Source organism: Rana temporaria, chromosome 3 (assembly GCF_905171775.1).
Source record: "Rana temporaria chromosome 3, aRanTem1.1, whole genome shotgun sequence".
Taxonomy (NCBI): Eukaryota; Metazoa; Chordata; class Amphibia; order Anura; family Ranidae; genus Rana; species Rana temporaria.
The window spans coordinates 264,200,996-264,220,721 of record NC_053491.1 but is presented as its reverse complement, the minus strand read 5'-3'; the positions used below and the strand labels follow the sequence as shown (position 1 = coordinate 264,220,721).

Genomic DNA, 19,726 nt, shown 5'->3' with positions numbered 1-19,726 from the left:
CGCTTAATGGTAACAGCATATAACCCATGGTCTGCGACTTTCTGTCATGTACTATACCTCAAGATTTTAAATTTACTGGTAAGTCAAAACTCCCATCTTGTTGCACATTGTAATTATTGTCAACACTGTACATCTTTTCTTTTTGTGCTGCCATTGTACAGAGAGAGGTACAATGCTATATGCAGGATGGAGAAATATGTTTGTAAACAAATCTCAAGCCTGCATGAAATCGCCACGATTGACTGTCTTGGCAATAACATGATCGCATACCTAGGGGACAACCAATATATAGTATTCTCATAGCGCACCATGCAGTTAACCATATTGATGAGGGTGCTGTACAAATAAAAAAGCCCCGGACCAGACGGATATACTTCCAGATTTTACAAATAATTTCAAGATATAATAATACCCATTCTTAAAAAAACACATATAAATCTAGAACACAAATCTTTACATCACAAAGCATGGAAGCTCACATTGTATTAATACCAAAACCCGAGAAAGATCATACATTATGTAACAACTGCCGACCAATTTCTTTGACAAATATTGATATAAGACTATACTCAAAGATTTTCTCGAATAGATTAACACCCATATTACCAGAACATATAAACTTAGATCAAACGGGTTTTATAAATGTAAACCATAGGGGGGCACCGCAGGTACACAGAAGGAGGGCAAACCAAATCTGAAAAAATCCAGGCAAAAGTTTTAATTCCGGGGCAGACTGATAAAGTATATTGTAAACAAACGGGTGTATGGAGCATGCATCCAAGTACTATTTATATTAGTAGCCACAAAGCAGACAATACAGTCTATGGAGCAGCAAACACATGGATGCCTGAAGGACGCAGAGTACCCCGTGGTAATAGAGAAAAGGAGGGGTTAAAACTGCGCCATAGCACCCAGACTCGTGAATTATAAAGTCAATTGGAAAAATCAGGGTTTGGAAAAAAGAAGGAAAGTCTATAAAATTTTCCAGGGATTCCACGATACTGATGTATGGAATAGTGGATCCCACCCAGATGGTCCACAATTTTTCGTATGTAACTTGGTTGCCAGAGTCATGAGCTGCTTACCAGATCATAGACTTAAATCAGCGGTCGACTGTGACCCAGCCGCGGCCTTTGAGGAAAGCAGGGGGGGGGGGGGGAAGCCCACTTCCTAGATGTATCAATCTCTCCCCTGAGACACAGAGTTATAAGCGACGGTCCACCGTGATACACAGCACTCAAAGTGTGAAATCCCACCACCGGTAATAGGAGCAGCTTACCAGAACTTCAATCATAAACCACAGTCGGCTGTGACCCAGCCGCGGCCTTTGGGGAGATCCCACTCCCTAGATGGAAGCACCACTTGCACCCTCGGTAATATAGAATGGTGTCACCGCACAAAAAAGGGAAACAGCAGACATAGCATAATTCCGTGGGATAGGATGTTTAATAAAACAATAAAAGGTTTACTCACATTTAGAGAAAAACACAAGGAGCATTTAAATTTGCCGGCCGGCATGTATCAGAGCAATGCCCGTATACCAAACGTGATGACGTCACCGCACGTCCTCCCAGACGCGTTTCATCATTGGACGTTATCAATGGGATAGGGCGTTGCGGTGCGTCATCCTATTAATAGGCTCAGAACCCGCCCTGAGGTGTGAGCAACTACACAGCAGACGCCATCTTGGTCGTGGGCAAACATGCCCATACCAGACTAACCTCTAACTGAACCCACTTAGATAAATGAACAAATACGTGAGCGGTATTATACCTAGTGAAAAGAAGCATAATTGAATCTAAAGTAAAAAATAAATAGGCAGTTGGCTGCGATCGGGCACTCTCGCGCCAAACTCCCGAACAGCATTAAAATCTAAATTACAAGGCCACGCTATGCGCCGTGGCAATACCTATATCTGCATATAGGAATACAGTGCCATCTAATGGTGGCTTCACAAAAGTGCACCTAAATTTCAAATGAACGAGAAAAAAGTGAAAAGGAATTTCTTAAGGAAATCCTCATATCCATCAATCCAAAATGAAGCTCACAGGAGACCGATAGCTGCCAATCTCCGGAGCCACCGTGGAAAAATTATTAAAAGTGTGTGATAATATGCAGTGTATATACCAGTGAACATATTATTGAAATATTATTAAAGTATTAATGAGTGCCAAAAAATTCTCTTAAGTGAATAAAAAATTCTTTTGAAAAGGATTAGGCTACAAGACTAATGGAACATCTATAGTCCTCCTCATCAAATACGTGACATTGTAAAAATATGCATAACAATGTATTAATATTATGCCTTATAAAAGTGAGTGCAAAAAGCATGTGTCAAAAATAGACATGTACGAATAAATGACCTTAAAAAAGAAAAAAGAAAAAGGTGTTTAGAAAGTGACATCCAAAAAAGGGGAAAATAAACTCCAAATATTAAAAAGGGGAGGTCGAAAAGGGAAGGGAATGCTGGTTGATGGGGGGTGTGACACCACCTCCCAAAAACGACTAAAAAGTTTCAACCAGATCAATATCCCTAATTAATAAAAAATATGAAATACCCTATACTAAGAAATAGTACTTTTAGCTCTGTACTAGTCCCGTGAAAATATAGACAGGCGTCTGCTGGGGGTCTCACACACCCCACTGTAGGTATGACAACTCAAACAGTGTGCATTCGACTATATACATAGATCAAGAAACAGACAGCAATTGAACAGTAAACAATACCTGGAAAAGCCTAAAAAATTCAAACTAAGCGTTGTTAATGAATGCATTAACGTCTGTCTCTATGTTCAGACCGTAGGGGGCGTATGTCTTAAGCCGGTATATCCAGCTCATTTCCATCTTTGAGATGGACCTGACCAAATGGCTCCCCCTCCAATGGGGTTTGTATTTGTCTATTCCTAGGAATAATGTATTCGCTGGGTTTTTGTCATGTTTGAGCAGGTAATGCTTCGAAACAGAATGGTTTCTAAATCCACTTAAGATGTTAGTTATGTGCTCGTTAAGCCGGATTTGGAGACTCCGCTTAGTACGGCCCACATATTGCAGGCCGCAAGGGCACTGCAATAAATAGACGACCCCTGTGGAGGCACAAGTTATACATGGTTTAATGGTGTGCTCCTGACCTGTAGCCGTAGAGTTAAAGGTGGTGGTACGTCTCTGTGAGCAGGAATTGAGAGTGCAGACTCTACACTTCCTGCATTTATAATAGCCCGTAAGTTGTTCAAAAAATCCCATGCCTCCAGTAGGGGGATTGAGAACATTAGGGGCTAATTGGGACCTTAACGATTGGGCCCCTCTAAAGATAACTCTAGGATTAGCTGGAAGGACTTCCTTTAGTACATTGTCATTGAGCGCCAAATGCCAATGTTTGCTAATGAGTTGTTTAATATTTTTATGTTGGACTGAAAAGTTTGTAATAAAAGGCACGTCCTTAGGGAAACCGTCCCCTTGTACAATAACCTTATCAGTCAAGAGGTTAGCTCTATCCGTGTTCAAAACCCCTTCTCTGGCCTCCAGTAATGAATCCAGGGGATAGCCTTTCTCCAAGAATCTACTCGTCAGGACCTCAGCTTGATTTGTAAAGTCAGCAATGTGACTACAGTTTCGCCTAAGTCTGAGGTACTGACTCTTTGGTACTCCTGCTATCCAAGGTTTATAATGGCAGCTGTCAGTGGGTATAAATGCATTCCTATCTGTCTCTTTAAAATAGGTAGATGTTATAAACCCATCACCCTCTATTCTAATGGATAGGTCAAGGTAATGTATTTCGGACTGGCTAGCCTCAAACTTGAGCAGTATGCCCCTATCATTCTGGTTAAGCGAAGCCATGAAGGACAATAAGTCCTCATGCTCACCAGCCCATAGGAGGAGGATGTCATCAATATACCTAGCCCATCCTTAAAAGTTTTTAGGGACGTGCTTATCAGGGATCTTGACATTATGGAGGTTAAAAAGGCCAGATTAAATAAATCCCTGCAAGAGGGCCTGGATACTTTATGTAGGAATAAAAATCTTATTATAAGGCCAGCTGATAAAGGCGGTGGTATTGTAGTCTTAGACAAGGTCGACTATCTACGGGAACTTCATAATATAGTGGATGACACTAACACTTATACTGAATTACCGAGTGATCCCCGAGCCTTGTATACTAAGAACCTTAAACTGTTCAGGTTCTAACTGAACCTGTTCAGAGGTTCAGTTAGAGGTTAGTCTGGTATGGGCATGTTTGCCCACGACCAAGATGGCGTCTGCTGTGTAGTTGCTCACACCTCAGGGCGGGTTCTGAGCCTATTAATAGGATGACGCACCGCAACGCCCTATCCCATTGATAACGTCCAATGACGAAACGCGTCTGGGAGGACGTGCGGTGACGTCATCACGTTTGGTATACGGGCATTGCTCTGATACATGCCGGCCGGCAAATTTAAATGCTCCTTGTGTTTTTCTCTAAATGTGAGTAAACCTTTTATTGTTTTATTGTTTTATTAAACATCCTATCCCACGGAATTATGCTATGTCTGCTGTTTCCCTTTTTTGTGCGGTGACACCATTCTATATTACCGAGGGTGCAAGTGGTGCTTCCATCTAGGGAGTGGGATCTCCCCAAAGGCCGCGGCTGGGTCACAGCCGACTGTGGTTTATGATTGAAGTTCTGGTAAGCTGCTCCTATTACCGGTGGTGGGATTTCACACTTTGAGTGCTGTGTATCACGGTGGACCGTCGCTTATAACTCTGTGTCTCAGGGGAGAGATTGATACATCTAGGAAGTGGGCTTCCCCCCCCCCCCCTGCTTTCCTCAAAGGCCGCGGCTGGGTCACAGTCGACCGCTGATTTAAGTCTATGATCTGGTAAGCAGCTCATGACTCTGGCAACCAAGTTACATACGAAAAATTGTGGACCATCTGGGTGGGATCCACTATTCCATACATCAGTATCGTGGAATCCCTGGAAAATTTTATAGACTTTCCTTCTTTTTTCCAAACCCTGATTTTTCCAATTGACTTTATAATTCACGAGTCTGGGTGCTATGGCGCAGTTTTAACCCCTCCTTTTCTCTAGTCTATACATTTTGTGCCTAGGCACTAGAAACTGCTGCCTTCCCTTCCATATATATATTTTCCCCTTGGTTTATATATTCTTTTGTCTTGCGTTATATTAACTTATATGCATTAACCTTTCTTCTGGATAAGCGCAATTTTTCTTATTATATTGTTTACCCCGTGGTAATAGCCTGTCCTATAAGTAAGTTACAATTGAATTATAATGTGACAATCCGAAAAGTGATAAAACTTACTACAAAAATATGAAAAGGTAACATACTCTTGGATGGGATGAATTAACATAATAAAATGGATATATTACCAAAACTGTTTTACATTTTTCAAACTATTCCCCTAGTTATCCCAAAAAAACTAAAGACTGAATTAAGGAAAGCAATAGGAAGTTTTATCTGGGCCCACAAAGCATCACAAAGAGAAATCTTGATCAGAACTAAGAAAAATTAAGGGCTAGCATTACCAGATTTCTCAAAATATCTACAAGCAGCCTCTCTGACTAGGATTGTAGACTGGCACCATAATATGGAAGACAAACAATGGGTTAAACTAGAAGAAGATATTATAGGAATTCAACTTAAAGCCCTCCCCTGGATAAAACCTCACCTAAGACCTGGAAATAAAACATTAACAAATTTTGCAAGAGCTACATTAAAAGTATGGGACGCAGAAATAAAAAAAGGGAAACTTTATACTCTGATTGGACCAATGACTCTATTGTTCTCCAAAGTGAAAATGCCAAAAATACAAGATTTGGGACCTGAACATAAACATAAGTGGCTACAATACCATCAATTAAATACATATATGGCAACAAATATAGTTACCTTTAAAGGATTAATAAAGATAATAAAAAAAAAACATGTTATACTTGCCTCCACTGTGCAGCTCGTTTTGCACAGAGTGGCCCCGAACCTAGTCTTCTGGTGTCCCTTGGCAGCTGTCTCGGCTCTCCCCCGCAAGGACTCAACACCTTCATGCGAGCGAGCATGGTGTTGAGTTATTGCGGGCGCGCTCCCGTGATACAGCGGCGGCCACAGCCGCTGACTGTATCACTCGGCCCTCCCCCCTGCCGTGCCACGTCTTTGGATGTGATTGACGGCAGCGTCAGCCAATGGCTGCGCTGCTTTCAATCCATACACTGTAGCCAATCGACGGCCAGGCTCAATGGCGAAGAGGATGTCGAGGGCGAGCGCGGGACTTTCGAGGGGTCAAGTAGAACGGGGGGCTGGGGAAGGGGGGGCTGGGGAAGGGGGGCCGGTATTGTCAGATGTTTTTTCACCTTAATGCATAGAATGCATTAAGGTGAAAAAACTTTTACCTTTACAACCCCTTTAATAAATAGATCAAAAACGAAATTTGAACAAATATTAACAGATGAACAAAAACATATATTTTTTTTTTCTGTTGTTGGATGAATGGGTGTGTGGATGAATGGGAATTGAAGATAGAAGATTACATATAGATACATGTAGTAGGAAATTTTGTTTTGATGGTAGTGAGGTTTATGGATATTGATCAAAATTCTGTATATTGAAGAATGAGCAGGAACAGATACATAATGTGATAGAATCTTGTTTGAATGTCAAACTTTTTTGTATTTAACCACTTGACCACTGGGCACGTAAACCCCCTTAATAACCAGACCAATTTTCAGCTTTCGGTGCTCTCACAATTTGAATGACAATTACTCAGTCAAACAACACTGTACCCAAATGAAATTTTCGTCCTTTTTTTCACACAAATAGAGCTTTCTTTTGGTGGTATTTAATCACCGTTGGGTTTTTTATTTTTTGCGCTATGAGAGAAAAAAGACTGAAAATTCTGTAAAAAATAATAATTTGTATTTGTTTCTGTTATAAAATTTGGCACATTTAGTATTTTTTCTTCATTCTTTTGCTTAAATGTGAAAGATGAAGTTACGCCGAGTAAATAGATACCCAACATGTCACCCTTCAAAATTGCACACGCTTGTGGAATGGCGCCAAACTTTGCTACTTAAAAATCCCCATAGACGACGTTGCAGGGTATTGTGGAGTATTGTGGGGTATTGTGGGGTATTGTAGAGTATTGTGGGGTATTGTAGAGTATTGTGGGGTATTGTAGAGTATTGTGGGGTATTGTAGAGTATTGTGGGGTATTGTAGAGTATTGTGGGGTATTGTAGAGTATTGTGGGGTATTGTGGGGTATTGTGGGGTATTGCAGGGTATTGCGGGGTATTGCGGGGTATTGCGGGGTATTTCGGGGTATTGTGGGGTATTGTGGGGTATTGCGGGGCATTGCGGAGTATTTTGGGGCATTGCAGAGTATTTTGGGGCATTGCAGAGTATGGGGGCATTGCAGAGTATGGGGGCATTGCAGAGTATTGCACAGGGAGGGATGGATGGATGGCTGGATCTGTGACTACATGTGTCACAGATCCAGCCCGCAGCAGCAGCAATAAAAATGAATTGAAAAACAAATGACTGGCAAGTGTAGAACATAAATAAAATATTTTGTCAGCACATTATTATTCTTGTTAAAAGTTCAACGGTGCAGGGTTTTAATGCTTCTGAGAACTCTATCAAGGACCTTATTTATAATTTTAAAACTAGTACTGCTGATAGATGGAACTTTCTGACAGCATGGTGAACTGCAAATTGCTGTCTCCAAGTGCTAAAACTTTTATCTTAATTACTTGGTACAGGGCACAGGCAAATGATTCCTAGACCCTTAATTATAGGGTGGTACCTTCAGGTGATTTGACACTGACAAAGCTTTTGAGGAGACACTCATTGGGCATATCCCTTATAACCTTACCCCACTCCATGAATGCTCAGTTTGTATTTGGGCTAGTGTCCTAAGGTGACAGACCTATTCTCTTTCAAGGAAAAATAACTCATGCCGCGTACACACGATCGTTTTTCGGCATGAAAAAAACAACGTTTTTAAGAAATGTCATTTAAAACGATCGTGTGTGGGCTTCACATCACTTTTCGGGTTCTGAAAAACGACAATTTTTTTTCTTCGAACATGCTGCATTTTTTAACGATGTTTTAAACTATGTAGTTTTTCGGGTTGTAAAAAATGATCGTGTGTGGGCTAAAATGACGTGAAAAACCCGCGCATGCTCAGAAGCAAGTTATGAGGCGGGATCGCTCGTCCTGGTAAAACTACCGTTCGTAATGGAGTAAGCACATTCTTCACGCTGTAACAGACAGAAAAGTCTGAATCGTCTTTTACTAACACAACATCAGCTAAAGCAGCCCAAAGAGTGACGCAATCCGCTTTGCTAGAGCATTTTTTTAAAACGACCGTGTGTGGGCAACGTCGTTTTAATGATGAAGTTGGAAAAAACTTTGTTTTTTCGACATGCTGAAAAACATAGTTTTTTTACATGCCGAAAATCGATCGGGTATACGCGGCATTAGCTGTTACTTTTCTTCATCATTTTATCTTTGGATACCTCACGGTCTTCTAATGCCACAAATTGAAGCAGTGTATCTGGATTGGTGTAGCCTTGGTAAATCTTGGGAGCCTGAACCCCATGCTGAGGTTGTCCTCTAATGTTGCTCCAGGCACTAGATCCCCATCTTGAAACTTGTGCAATGTGTGTAAACAGCCACATGGTGCTATACAGGTCCAGGGCTGTGTTCCATCCCTTTTAGAACCCAGTCCCAGAAGGGGGCATGCCGGCCGAGATAGTCAGGTAGGACAGGGTCACCTAGTGTGCTTCTGAAATTTACTGTAAAAGACCAAGACAATATTTGAATTGTATTCCCTACGATGTAAACTTTTCAGATTTCACACTAAAACTCAACCACTCAGTGTTTAGTCTCAGATGGGTGATCAGGTGTTGCATCTCACCACAGTTTGCACATTTTACTGCCATTTTCCACCTAGAGCCCTTATATGATACTCGGGTGCATACTCCTGACCTTATGCCATAAGGGTTTGCTACAGAAAAGTCTACACCTGGGTTGCTGTATTCTCCTTCTGGACTCGCTTACCCTATATTCAGCATCCTACTCAATAAGTACCCCTCAGGGGAATATCCTCCACTATGGTGGAGACCAGACGAAAGAGGACTATTGCTCTGCTGAAGGCCTGCATAACACTCAGAATGTCAATGTACCCCTTGCACTTGAGCAAGAGCCAACTCTGACACTCCAACTCCAACTTTGGCTCTAAAGTATGCAACAAGTGGACTACCTGAAAAACGCAGAATTTTCTCCATCTATACAAAAAGATACTTGGGGGGCACACCCTAAAAATGCTATACATCTAAGATGGTGCTGCTATAAGACCAAATACAGTACAAAACAGATTATAGCGCACACATGCAAAAATGACATTTGTCCTGCAAGGCTAGTTAAAAACACCTGAACATATTCAAAAATGCGGGGGTTTGGTCACACTATATAGTCATATAGTGCTAAGCCCACTTACTGCGACAAAGTACCCCGAATTAGTGGGTCCTACCCTAGTAATAGAATGAAAGAACCTGGGTCTCAACCATGGGAGATAAACTCCTCTATGTGGGAGAACTGAAGGGATTCTTCCTATACACTGGTGGCCACTAATGTGAGGTAATGAAGAGGGGGAGGGGTGCTCCAGCCCAAGAGACCTGGTCAGGGTCTATACAAAATACAAAAAGATACTTGGGGGGCACACCCTAAAAATGCTATACATCTAAGATGGTGCTGCTATAAGACCAAATACAGTACAAAACAGATTATAGCGCACAAATGCAAAAATGACATTTGTCCTGCAAGGCTAGTTAAAAACACCTGAACATATTCAAAAATACGGGGGTTTGGTCACACTATATAGTCATATTTTCTCCATCTATGTCATAATTCCTCAGACCTATAATGGCTAATGTGCAAAAGCTCACTTCTGCTGTCTGCAAAAGCTTTAGCATTGTGCAGCTTGGTTCTCCTCTGTTTCGTCATGCCTCTTTTGGGTACAAAGAGACTCGTAAAACCCTCAGGCCCCGTACACACGACAGAGTTTCTCAGCAGAATTCACCGAGAAACTCGGTCAAAACCCGGATTCTGCCGAGAAACTCTGTCGTCTGTACAGTTTTGGCTCGATGGAGCCGCCGAGGAGCACGACGAGAAAATAGAGAACATGTTCTCTATTTTCTCGTTGTTCTATGGGAGAAGGCGTCCCGCCGAGCTCCTCGGCGGCTTCATCCCAGAACTCGATGAGGAACTCGACGTGCCAAGCACGTCGAGTTCCTCGGCCGTGTGTACGGGGCCTCAGACATCCCTTGCTCATGGACTGATGGAGTGTGCAGAACTCATGTAAATGACCTTCTTCTGAAGGACTCCCTTCCAACTGTCAGAAAAATTCCACACGCCAATTCAGATGCTTTAGGTTTTTGGTTGGGTGGTCAATGAAAAAATAAAATCTGTTCTCCAGCCTTCTCTTCATCTGAAATGCTTGGGTCTGATCCTGGATGCACCCCTAGCAAAGCTTTCCAACACATCATCTTGTTAAACTGGAACAAACATCTTCCTTCTCTCCAAAGCAGGAAATTGCCTAGCTTAGTGAATATCCAACCAAGCCTTAACAATAGTCTTTCAGGCTGGGGCGGAATGTTCCAGTACCTTGGGAACCAGATAAGAGAGTGGATAACCTGTGGAAGCCAAACTTTCCATTAACATCCTCTGGAGCTCCCTTCTGCGAGGACACTCATTAGGGTACAGTCAGACAATGCAACGGTTGTGAAGCCTTGAAGGGAATAAATTGCATAATAACATGGGCATAAACTCCCTGTCCAGCAATCTCTGTTGTCCACATTCTAGGAGTAGACAACTGGAAAGTGGGCTACTAAGACATCTGAAATGCCAGAAAAGAGGGACTCCAGATATAGACATACTAGCCACCAGATTAAATTAAGATCTTGCCTTTTCGTAGACCGGACCAAGGATCCTCTGGCGCCTGCGTTGCATACTTTGAAAATTCCCTAGTTTCTGTTCAGGCTAATCTGTGCCTTCCCTCCAGTGGGAATTTTGCCTTGTCTGCTCAAAATGATAGAGCAAGAGAGAAAATTGATTCTCATTACACTGAATTGTCCCAAAAGAACCTGGTACACAGACATTCTCAGAGACTATAATCTGATGACGCCCTTTTCCAACAGGCAAATCTGCTGTTTCAGGGCCATCTCTTTCATCCTGCTTCTCAGTCTCTGGCTTTAAAGGTAGAGCTGTTGAAGCCCAGGCTTTAATCCGATCACAAAGACAGATTCCCTTTTTTTCCTCCAGGACTTTGCAAGGGACACTCTGCTTCCATGTCCACTCTTGCGAGATGGGTCCCTATGTTCCTGCTTTTTAAAAGTTCTACCAGGTAGATGTCCAATCTTCTGTGAATGCAGCTTTCAACTGTAAGGTTCTTACTTGACACTCTGAAGTTGGATCCTTTTGGCACTTGTTGGCCTGTTGGCACAGTTCTGTTTTCCTAGTTGTTGCCCACCCTTCTTATTCATTGCTTGGCAATGTCCCAGGATCTATGAATACCTTGTGTTCTGTGGTATACGTTTTGATATGGGAGAAATTTCAAATTGCCTGTAAATTCCAAATCTAGGAGTTTAACTACAGGACACAGGCCTCCCTCCCTGCCATTCTTTTTTAACTTTACTCAGCATTGTTTGATTCAAAACTGAAGTGGGGTAGAATTTAAAAAGGGGGGCTGCTCAGGGAGTATGTACTTTAAAAGCTTGCCAGTGTCTTGTCACGAGCATATGACTCAGGGTCAGGGCCATTCAAAGACATTTGGGGGCCCCAAGCAAAAAAAAAAAAAAAAGTGACATTTCAAGTTGAGAAGCGGTGGGGGGGAGTGGTTTTCTGCTTACCTCTATCCTCCGCCCCTCCGCCTCACACGCACAGGGTGTGATGTTGCAGATGTTGGTGTCCGCACAGGGGCCCCAGCAGGGAGGGACCTTGCCGCATCGCTGCGTCCTCCTGCAGTCCGGTCGGCCGTGTACCATAACCGCGTGGTACAGGAGATTCACTTTGCTGTTCCCGGGGCCGGACTGAAAGGAAGTGAACACTCACTCAGTGTGTGCACTTCCTGTCAGTCCGGCCGGGAACAGGAACCTGATTCTCTTGTACCGCACGGTTGCTGGGGCCCCTGGCCAGCTCGGGGCCCCAGGTAAATGCTTGCTTTGCCTGTCGGGTTACGACGGGCCTGCCCAGGGTCTATTAATACTTTGCCTGTGACCTGTGCTATACTCATACATATGAAATTTACATGTTTCAGGTTTCCATGAGCTCTGTGTTCTACTGTAGTTATGCAGTGTGTGTGATGACAGATCCCTGCCCCCTGCCTTCTACTGCTGAGAAGTAGCATTTTCTCTGTGTGTTTTATGAGGATATAGAGAAAAGAGGGCACAGGTACAACCTATGTGGGAGGATTAGTTCTATCTCTGTGTATCACTTGAGGCTAGTCAATTCAGTCTGTATATGTAAAAACGTGTATATGTTTAATCTGCCTTATTAAGAGATTGAAAATAAGTTTGGTATCATTCGTTAGAGCAGATGCCATCTTTACCCCTGTCTGTGTCTGCATTGATATACACCCCTTTCTAGAGGTTAAGAGCTAATACTAATTTCACATCTGTTTTGCACTTGGTGTTCATGGCACTTCATACCTTTATCATTTTACTTTTACTATTATCAGATTTAGTCACTACTGTTCATGCCTAAGCTGATGCAGCAGAGTGCAGTTGCTGAAGCTTATGGAGAGTATTACAGTCAGTGTACATAAGCTAGCAGAATGTTCAGCAATGATTACAACTTGTAGTACAGGGACCCTTTTCCTGTGATGTGCTTAGAGTTCAGTATCCTGCTGTAAGGAAAGCACCCTGTATATGATTCCTTTGGTAGGGTGGCTGCTAATGGTTGTATAGATGGAGGAAATACTTATTTTTACTATATTTATTACTTCATTTTATCTTACAGCAATGCTGGCAGGGGCCACAGCTGTGTACACCCAGTTTATCACCCAGCTAACAGAGGATAATCAGCCCTGCTGTCCAGTGTGCCAAAGGATCTTCCCCTCAGAAGCCGAGCTGCAAGATGTCATTAATGACATGCAGTCAAAATTGCGTCTGGTTCCAGATAAACTCAAATCTACAGAAACTGATTTAAAGAGAAGAGAAAAAAGGAGAGATGAAATGATGGAGCTGAAGCCAATGAGGTACGTCTACTATGTTTATACAGTCTTTATTGACACAGACATTTCTTAAATGTACATTAAAAATAGAAGTATGTTTTTTTTTTTTTTGCAGAATCGGTCCCTCACCGACTCTAACAACCGATCGATCAAACACACCGATCGATCAAACACCACGATCGATCGGTTGTCTAATCTCACTGTCAGTCACCGCTCTCTGCTCTGCCTCCCCTCGCTTACTGGGGGGCTGGGCTGTGAAGGGGGCTGGAGCGGCCAGCTCAGGCTCTCAGCTGCCTAAGAGGCTGAGCCGGGTGTCGGTCCAGGCATATGGGCGGATCTCCACTTTATTGTCACAATCTTGCCTGAGCTTCAGCCCGCACATGGCAGAAGTAACTGCAGTTCTGTGATCCACAGGAGAAGTAGAGCGAAACAAGCTTTGCCTATACTTCTTCTTTAAGAGATACAGGATAACGTAAACTGGCTACATTGGGTTATGCTGCTGGCTTCAGGGGTTGTACACTGACAAAGCTGTAAGGACAGCCTAGAATAATCCCTCCAACTCCCATTATGTAAATTGTTTGCTCTGAGAGAAGCAAAATCTTTTTCTTTTATCGAAATTATTTTCTTCTAGTAAATTTCTGCATTTGGTGCAGAGGCAGAAGTGGCTCATTTTGCAGCCTTCTATATAGGCTCTTCCTCAACATTACTACAGTGGCCGTACCTGGACTGTGGGAGGAAGAAGCAGGATGGGCCTGTAATATGGCTTTCTGCACATTGTGAGCCTGCTGAAGGCGCTTGCCTAGACAAACAACAAGCACAAACAGGAAAAATAAAGACACCTAATTTTAAGAGTGCATATTTGCAGGGCTGAGGGCTGCTTTTCAAATTTTAGTCCTGGAGGGAGTACTGTCATGGAAGAACACAGAACAGAAAGGGAGATGCTTCAAATTGATTGTATGCAAATACACTGAAAAATATATTTCCATGAGTAAGAAGTTTAAAAGGCTAAAAATCTGTGTGGCTTGCATCCAAAGTAAAAAAAAGCTATAAATAATAATAAAAAAAAAGAACATTAAAAAATGAAGGAACACTTATTTAAAAGTTACAAAGAATATAACAAAATAGATAAAATGCAAATCAAGAACACACACATTTAATTCAGATCCCATGGACACGGTACATCACTGCTCGCTGCATGCCCCCATGGCGAGAATGGGAGGAGATCATATGACGTCCTTCTTCCAAGAACGAGAGTGCTCCAATTCATTCGTCATTTCAATATACGGCAGGAGGAAGCAGTTAATGACTGCCGTATTACCACTGGATACCCATATGGCCAATGTGGTGTATATATTTAACCATATCCCAACCGGCCTATTGTAATATTACAATTGGGCGGGTGCTTTCTCATTCCAGGTGGACCTCGTATGATGTCCTTCTGCTCGTGTGTCTTGTGTGCGTCCTAGCTCATTGTTTTACTGGGTCACTGTGTCCGGCCCTGGCACATTGTGATCTCTGTGACCAATCACAGTGATCACATCCGTTGTAAACAGTGGCTGTAATTTCTAAAAATTAGAATTCTAAAAAAAAAAAAAAAAAGTACTATAGTGTTCTCTGCTTTTAAATTGATTAAAAAAGCCACCCTAAAAAGTTACACTTACAAGAAATAACAAAAAAAACAGCATGTATCAAATCACCAGCTCATTCACCGCAGATCTAAACTTGCGGCGCTTCGCCAGTAGTTGTTGATCTACTGATGAAGGCCAATGAGAGGTCAACACGCGTTTAGAGGGGAGGAGTCGAATCTGTGATTTCAGGCGAAGCGCCGCAAGTTTAGATCTGCAGTGAATGAGCTGGTGATTTGATACATGCTGTTTTTATTGTTATTTCTTGTAAGTGTAACTTTTTAGGGGGGCTTGTTTAATAAATTTAAAGCAGAGAACACTATAGTACTTGTGTTTTTTTGTTTCATGTCCTTAACCCCTGGAAATATAAGTGGAATTGATTATTAAAAAGCAAATGGAGGAAGGTGGTGTTTGGCAACAATTCAAATGTTGATTACCCACACAGAGGTGCAGTCTGGGAACTGTAGGAATTACTACCATTGGTAAAGTGGACTGATCGTGGTGGACACAAGGAGTGATCTGTCTATGAGTTTTATCATCCTCATCCTTGAGGACAGCAGGCATTTTAGCAGGTGGTGGTGTGCACTGAATATTGGATCCATTTAAATAGGATTTTACACAGTGGTGACAGCTTTGGAAACCTACATAAAAAAAAAAAAAATTATATTTTTCATAAATAGTTTTATGGAATGTATAATTATTTGTTTATATAAAATTTATAGATACGTAGCGCTGCACTATTTTCACAAAATTAATATTGCAATAGGTGTGGTGTATCACTATAAGTGTTCAGCAGCTGTGTAGACACTCAAAGGGGTATTTTTTTTTTTTTTTTCACATCATTATAGGAGTAATTTATTAGCATTGTGGCACTGATTGTTTTTTCTCAAAAAAAACAAAAGCAAACAAAAATATATATGTGTGTGTATGTATATATATATATATATATATATATATATATATATATATATATATATATATATATATATATATATAATGTGTGTATATATATTTTTTTTTTTTATATATATATATACACACACACACACACAAATGTGAGTACACCCCTCACATTTTTGTAAATATTTTCTTATCTTTTCATGTGACAACACTGAAGAAATTACACTTTGCTACAATGTAAAGTAGTGAGTGTACAGCTTGTACAACAGTGTAAATTTGCTGTCCCCTCAAAATAACTCAATACACAACTATTAATTTCTAAACCGCTGGCAACAAAAGTGATGAGTACCCCCTAAATGAAAATGTCCAAATTGGGCCCAAATGTTCAATATTTTGTGTGGCTACCATCATTTTCAAGCACTGCCTTAACCCTCTTGGGCATGGAGTTCACCAGAGCTTCACAGGTTGCCACTGGAGTCCTCTTCCACTCCTCCATGATGACATCACGGAGCTGGAGGATGTTTGAGACCTTGCACTCCTCCACCTACAGTTTGAGGATGCCCCACAGATGCTCAATAGGGTTTAGGTCTGGAGACATGCTTGGCCAGTCCATCACCTTTACTCTCAGCTTCTTTAGCAAGGCAGTGGTCGTCTTGGAGGTGTGTTTGGGGTCATTATCGTGTTGGAATCCTGCCCTGCGTTCCAGTCTCTGATGGGAGGGGTTAATGCTCTGCTTCAGTATGTCACAGTACATGTTGGCATTCATTGCTCTCTCAATGGACTGTAGCTCCCCAGTGCCAACAGCACCCATGCAGCCCAAGAACATGACACTCCCACCCCCGTGATTGACTTTGTACTCCTCACCTGGTTGCTGCGACACACGCTTGAAACCATCTGAACCAAATAAGTTTATCTTGGTCTCAACAGACCACAGGACATGGTTCCAGTAATCCATGTCCTTAGTCTGCTTGTTTTTAGCAAACTGTTTGCAGGCTTTCTTGTGCATCATTTTTAGAAGAGGCTTCCTTCTGGGATGACAGCAATGCAGACAAATTTGATGCAGTGTGCAGCATATGGTCTGAGCACTGACAGGCTGACCCCCCACCTCTTCAACCTCTTCAGCAATGCTGGCAGCAGTCATATGTCTATTTCCCAAAGACAACCTTTGGAAATGACACTGAGCACATGCACTCAACCCCTATGGTCGACCGAGGCAAGGCCTGTTCTGAGTGGGACCTATCATGTTAAACTGCTGTATGGTCTTGGCCACCGTGCTGCAGCTCAGTTTCAGGGTATTGGCAATCTTCTTATAGCCTAGGCCATCTTTATGTAGAGCATCAATTATTATTATTTTTTTTTTTTTTTTCTCAGATCCTCAGAGAGTTCTTTGCCATGAGGTGCCATGTTGAACTTCCAGTGACCAGTATAAGAATGAGAATGATTACACCAAATTTAACACACCTGCTCCCTATTCACACCTGATACCTTGTAACACTAATGAGTCACATGACACCGGGCAGAGAAAATTGCTAATTGGGCCCAATTTGGACATTTTCACTTAGGGGTGTACTCGCTTATATTGCCAGTGGTTTAGATTTTGAGGGGACAGAAAATGTACACTGTTATACAAGCTGTACACTCACTACTTTACATTGTAGCAAATTGTAATTTCTTTAGTGTTGTGTTCACATAAAAAGACATAATAAAATATTTACAAAAATGTGAGGGGTGTACTCACTTTTGTGAGATACTAACTGTATTATGTGTGTGTGTGTGTGTGTGTGTGTGTGTATATTGTAAGATTGGGGGTTGTTAACTCTTGTGGTATGCGTTTTTTCAGTGATTCACACCAGTCAGGAACTATGTTTTAAGGGCATGATAGCCCATTTTTATTAAAAAGTCAAAAATAAAAAGTTCACTCAAAGGTTTTCCACGCAGGGGGTTCTTCTCCATCAAATGTAAACAGAAAATGCTAGCCCACCTGGCTCTCTGTAGCAGTACTTCTGCACGTTATCCTGGTCACCCAGACCAGCGGACTCCTCAACATAGGCGGCTTCCCTTGAGCGTCTATAGCTCTGCCTCTTGCAGTTACCAATTTTCTGGCTGTCTCCTACAGCCTCTCTGATTTCTGGAGACCTCCTGTCTCTTACAGGAGCTGTCTCCAACTGGGAGCCATGAGATCTTCCTACACTCTCATTATAAAGGGCTGTGCTCACCTGAGCACACACCCTGCTTGTAATAAACAAAGTCTGGAAACAGGGTTGGAGATTCCGTCCCACCCCAGACACTGTGGAATCTCCAAACTACAGAGCCCCATTTCAAAATACCAAAACCTGGAGAAAGCTGCACAAGCAGTCTTCCCCAGTCCACATCTACGCTCTGTAGAGTTGCATCCAGCAAATGTGCATACCCTGTGTCCATTTTAACACCATTTCTACTGGGACAAAGCCTCGCTCTGCCACAAAAAAAAAAAAAATATAAATATATATAATATTTTCTAGCCGGTAAAATAAGTATTGAAAAAGTCACCATTTTTCTAGGTAAATATATTTTTTAAGGTGCTATTGACATGAAATTTCCACCACATGTCGGTAACGACCCATGCAATCCTTGCGATGAAAATGAAATGATACAGGCAAAGTATTCAACACATGAAGAAAGATAGGTGCAAAAAGGTATGGAATGCCAAGATATCAGCTGAAATCCATCAGTAATATTAGTATTCGAAAGCAATCCTGCCCCTTGTCAGTGCAAATTACTATCAGCTGGTTCAGTCTGAACTCATGGCCTATGAAAGGTATCTTATTACCATGGGGTCACATAAGAAACCGCTCATGGGTAAAAGTGGAGATCTCTCTCAAGACCTTTGCAACCTTATTGTTGCAAAACATACTGATGGCTGATTTTTAAAACTTTCAAATGTTCCAGTGAGTGCTGTTGGGGCCATTATCCACAAGTGGAAAGAACATTATTTCATCATAAACTGGCCACGACCAGGTGCTCCTCGCAAAATATTTCTGACAGAGGAGTGAAAGTAATTATCAGAAGAGTTGTACAAGAGCCAAGGACTACTTGTGGAGAGCTTCAGAAGAAAGACCTGAATTAGCAGGTACCATTGTTTCAAAGAAAACAATAAGTAACGCACTCAGCCACCAGTATGCACGCTCACCATGCAATATTCAATTTCTGAAGAAAAAGCATGTTGAAGCTTGTTTAAATTGTGCTGCAAAATATTTAGACAAGCCTGTGAAATACTGGGAGAATATAGTCTGGTCAGATGAGGCCAAAATTGAACTCTTTGGATGCCATGGTGGGAACATCATGATGTGGAGCTGTTTTTTATCATACAGTACTGGGAAACCTCAAATTATTGAAGGAAGGATGAATGGAAAAATGTACAAAGACATTCTTGATAAAAATCTGCTGCCATGTAACAGGATGATTATTATTATACAGGATTTATATAGCGCCAACAGTTTGCGCAGCGCTTTGGATGATGAAAATGAAACAAGGGTGGCTATTTCAGCAAGACAATGATCCCAAACACAAAGATAAGGAAACTCTCAATTAGTTTTAAAGAGAGAAAATAACTGCTCGAATGGCCCAACCAATCACCTGACTTGAATCCAGTAGAAAACATATGGAAAAAACTAAAGATCATAAGAGTCCCACGAAACCTTCAAGATTTGATGTTTGTGTGGAAGAATGGGACAAAATCGCACTTGAGCAATGCATGTGGCTAGTTTTTCCATACAGGAGGTGTCTTGAAGCTGTCATTGCCAACAAAGGATTTTGTACGAAGTATTAAATACATTTCAGTTAGCGTGTTCAATACTTTTTCCCTGTTTCATTCCAATTTATTACACATAAACCTAATTTCTGAACTTATTTGTTTTGGCTTCTTTGTATGCATGGGTTGTTACCGACATCTGGTGTGTGTGTGTGTGTGTGTGTGTGTGTGTGTGTATGTATATATATAT

At 41.8% G+C, this 19,726-nt stretch overlaps 1 protein-coding gene across 2 annotated transcripts in view; it reads left to right on the top strand.

Annotated features, from left to right (window-relative positions):
* Positions 1-19,726, top strand: part of RAD50 (RAD50 double strand break repair protein) — a 269,333-nt gene that overhangs the window by 134,533 nt on the left and 115,074 nt on the right. For both annotated transcript variants that reach the window (XM_040344638.1, XM_040344639.1), the window contains exon 14: positions 13,008-13,245. In XM_040344638.1, the coding sequence (XP_040200572.1) occupies positions 13,008-13,245 (238 nt within the window). The remainder of the gene's footprint in view (positions 1-13,007; positions 13,246-19,726) is intronic.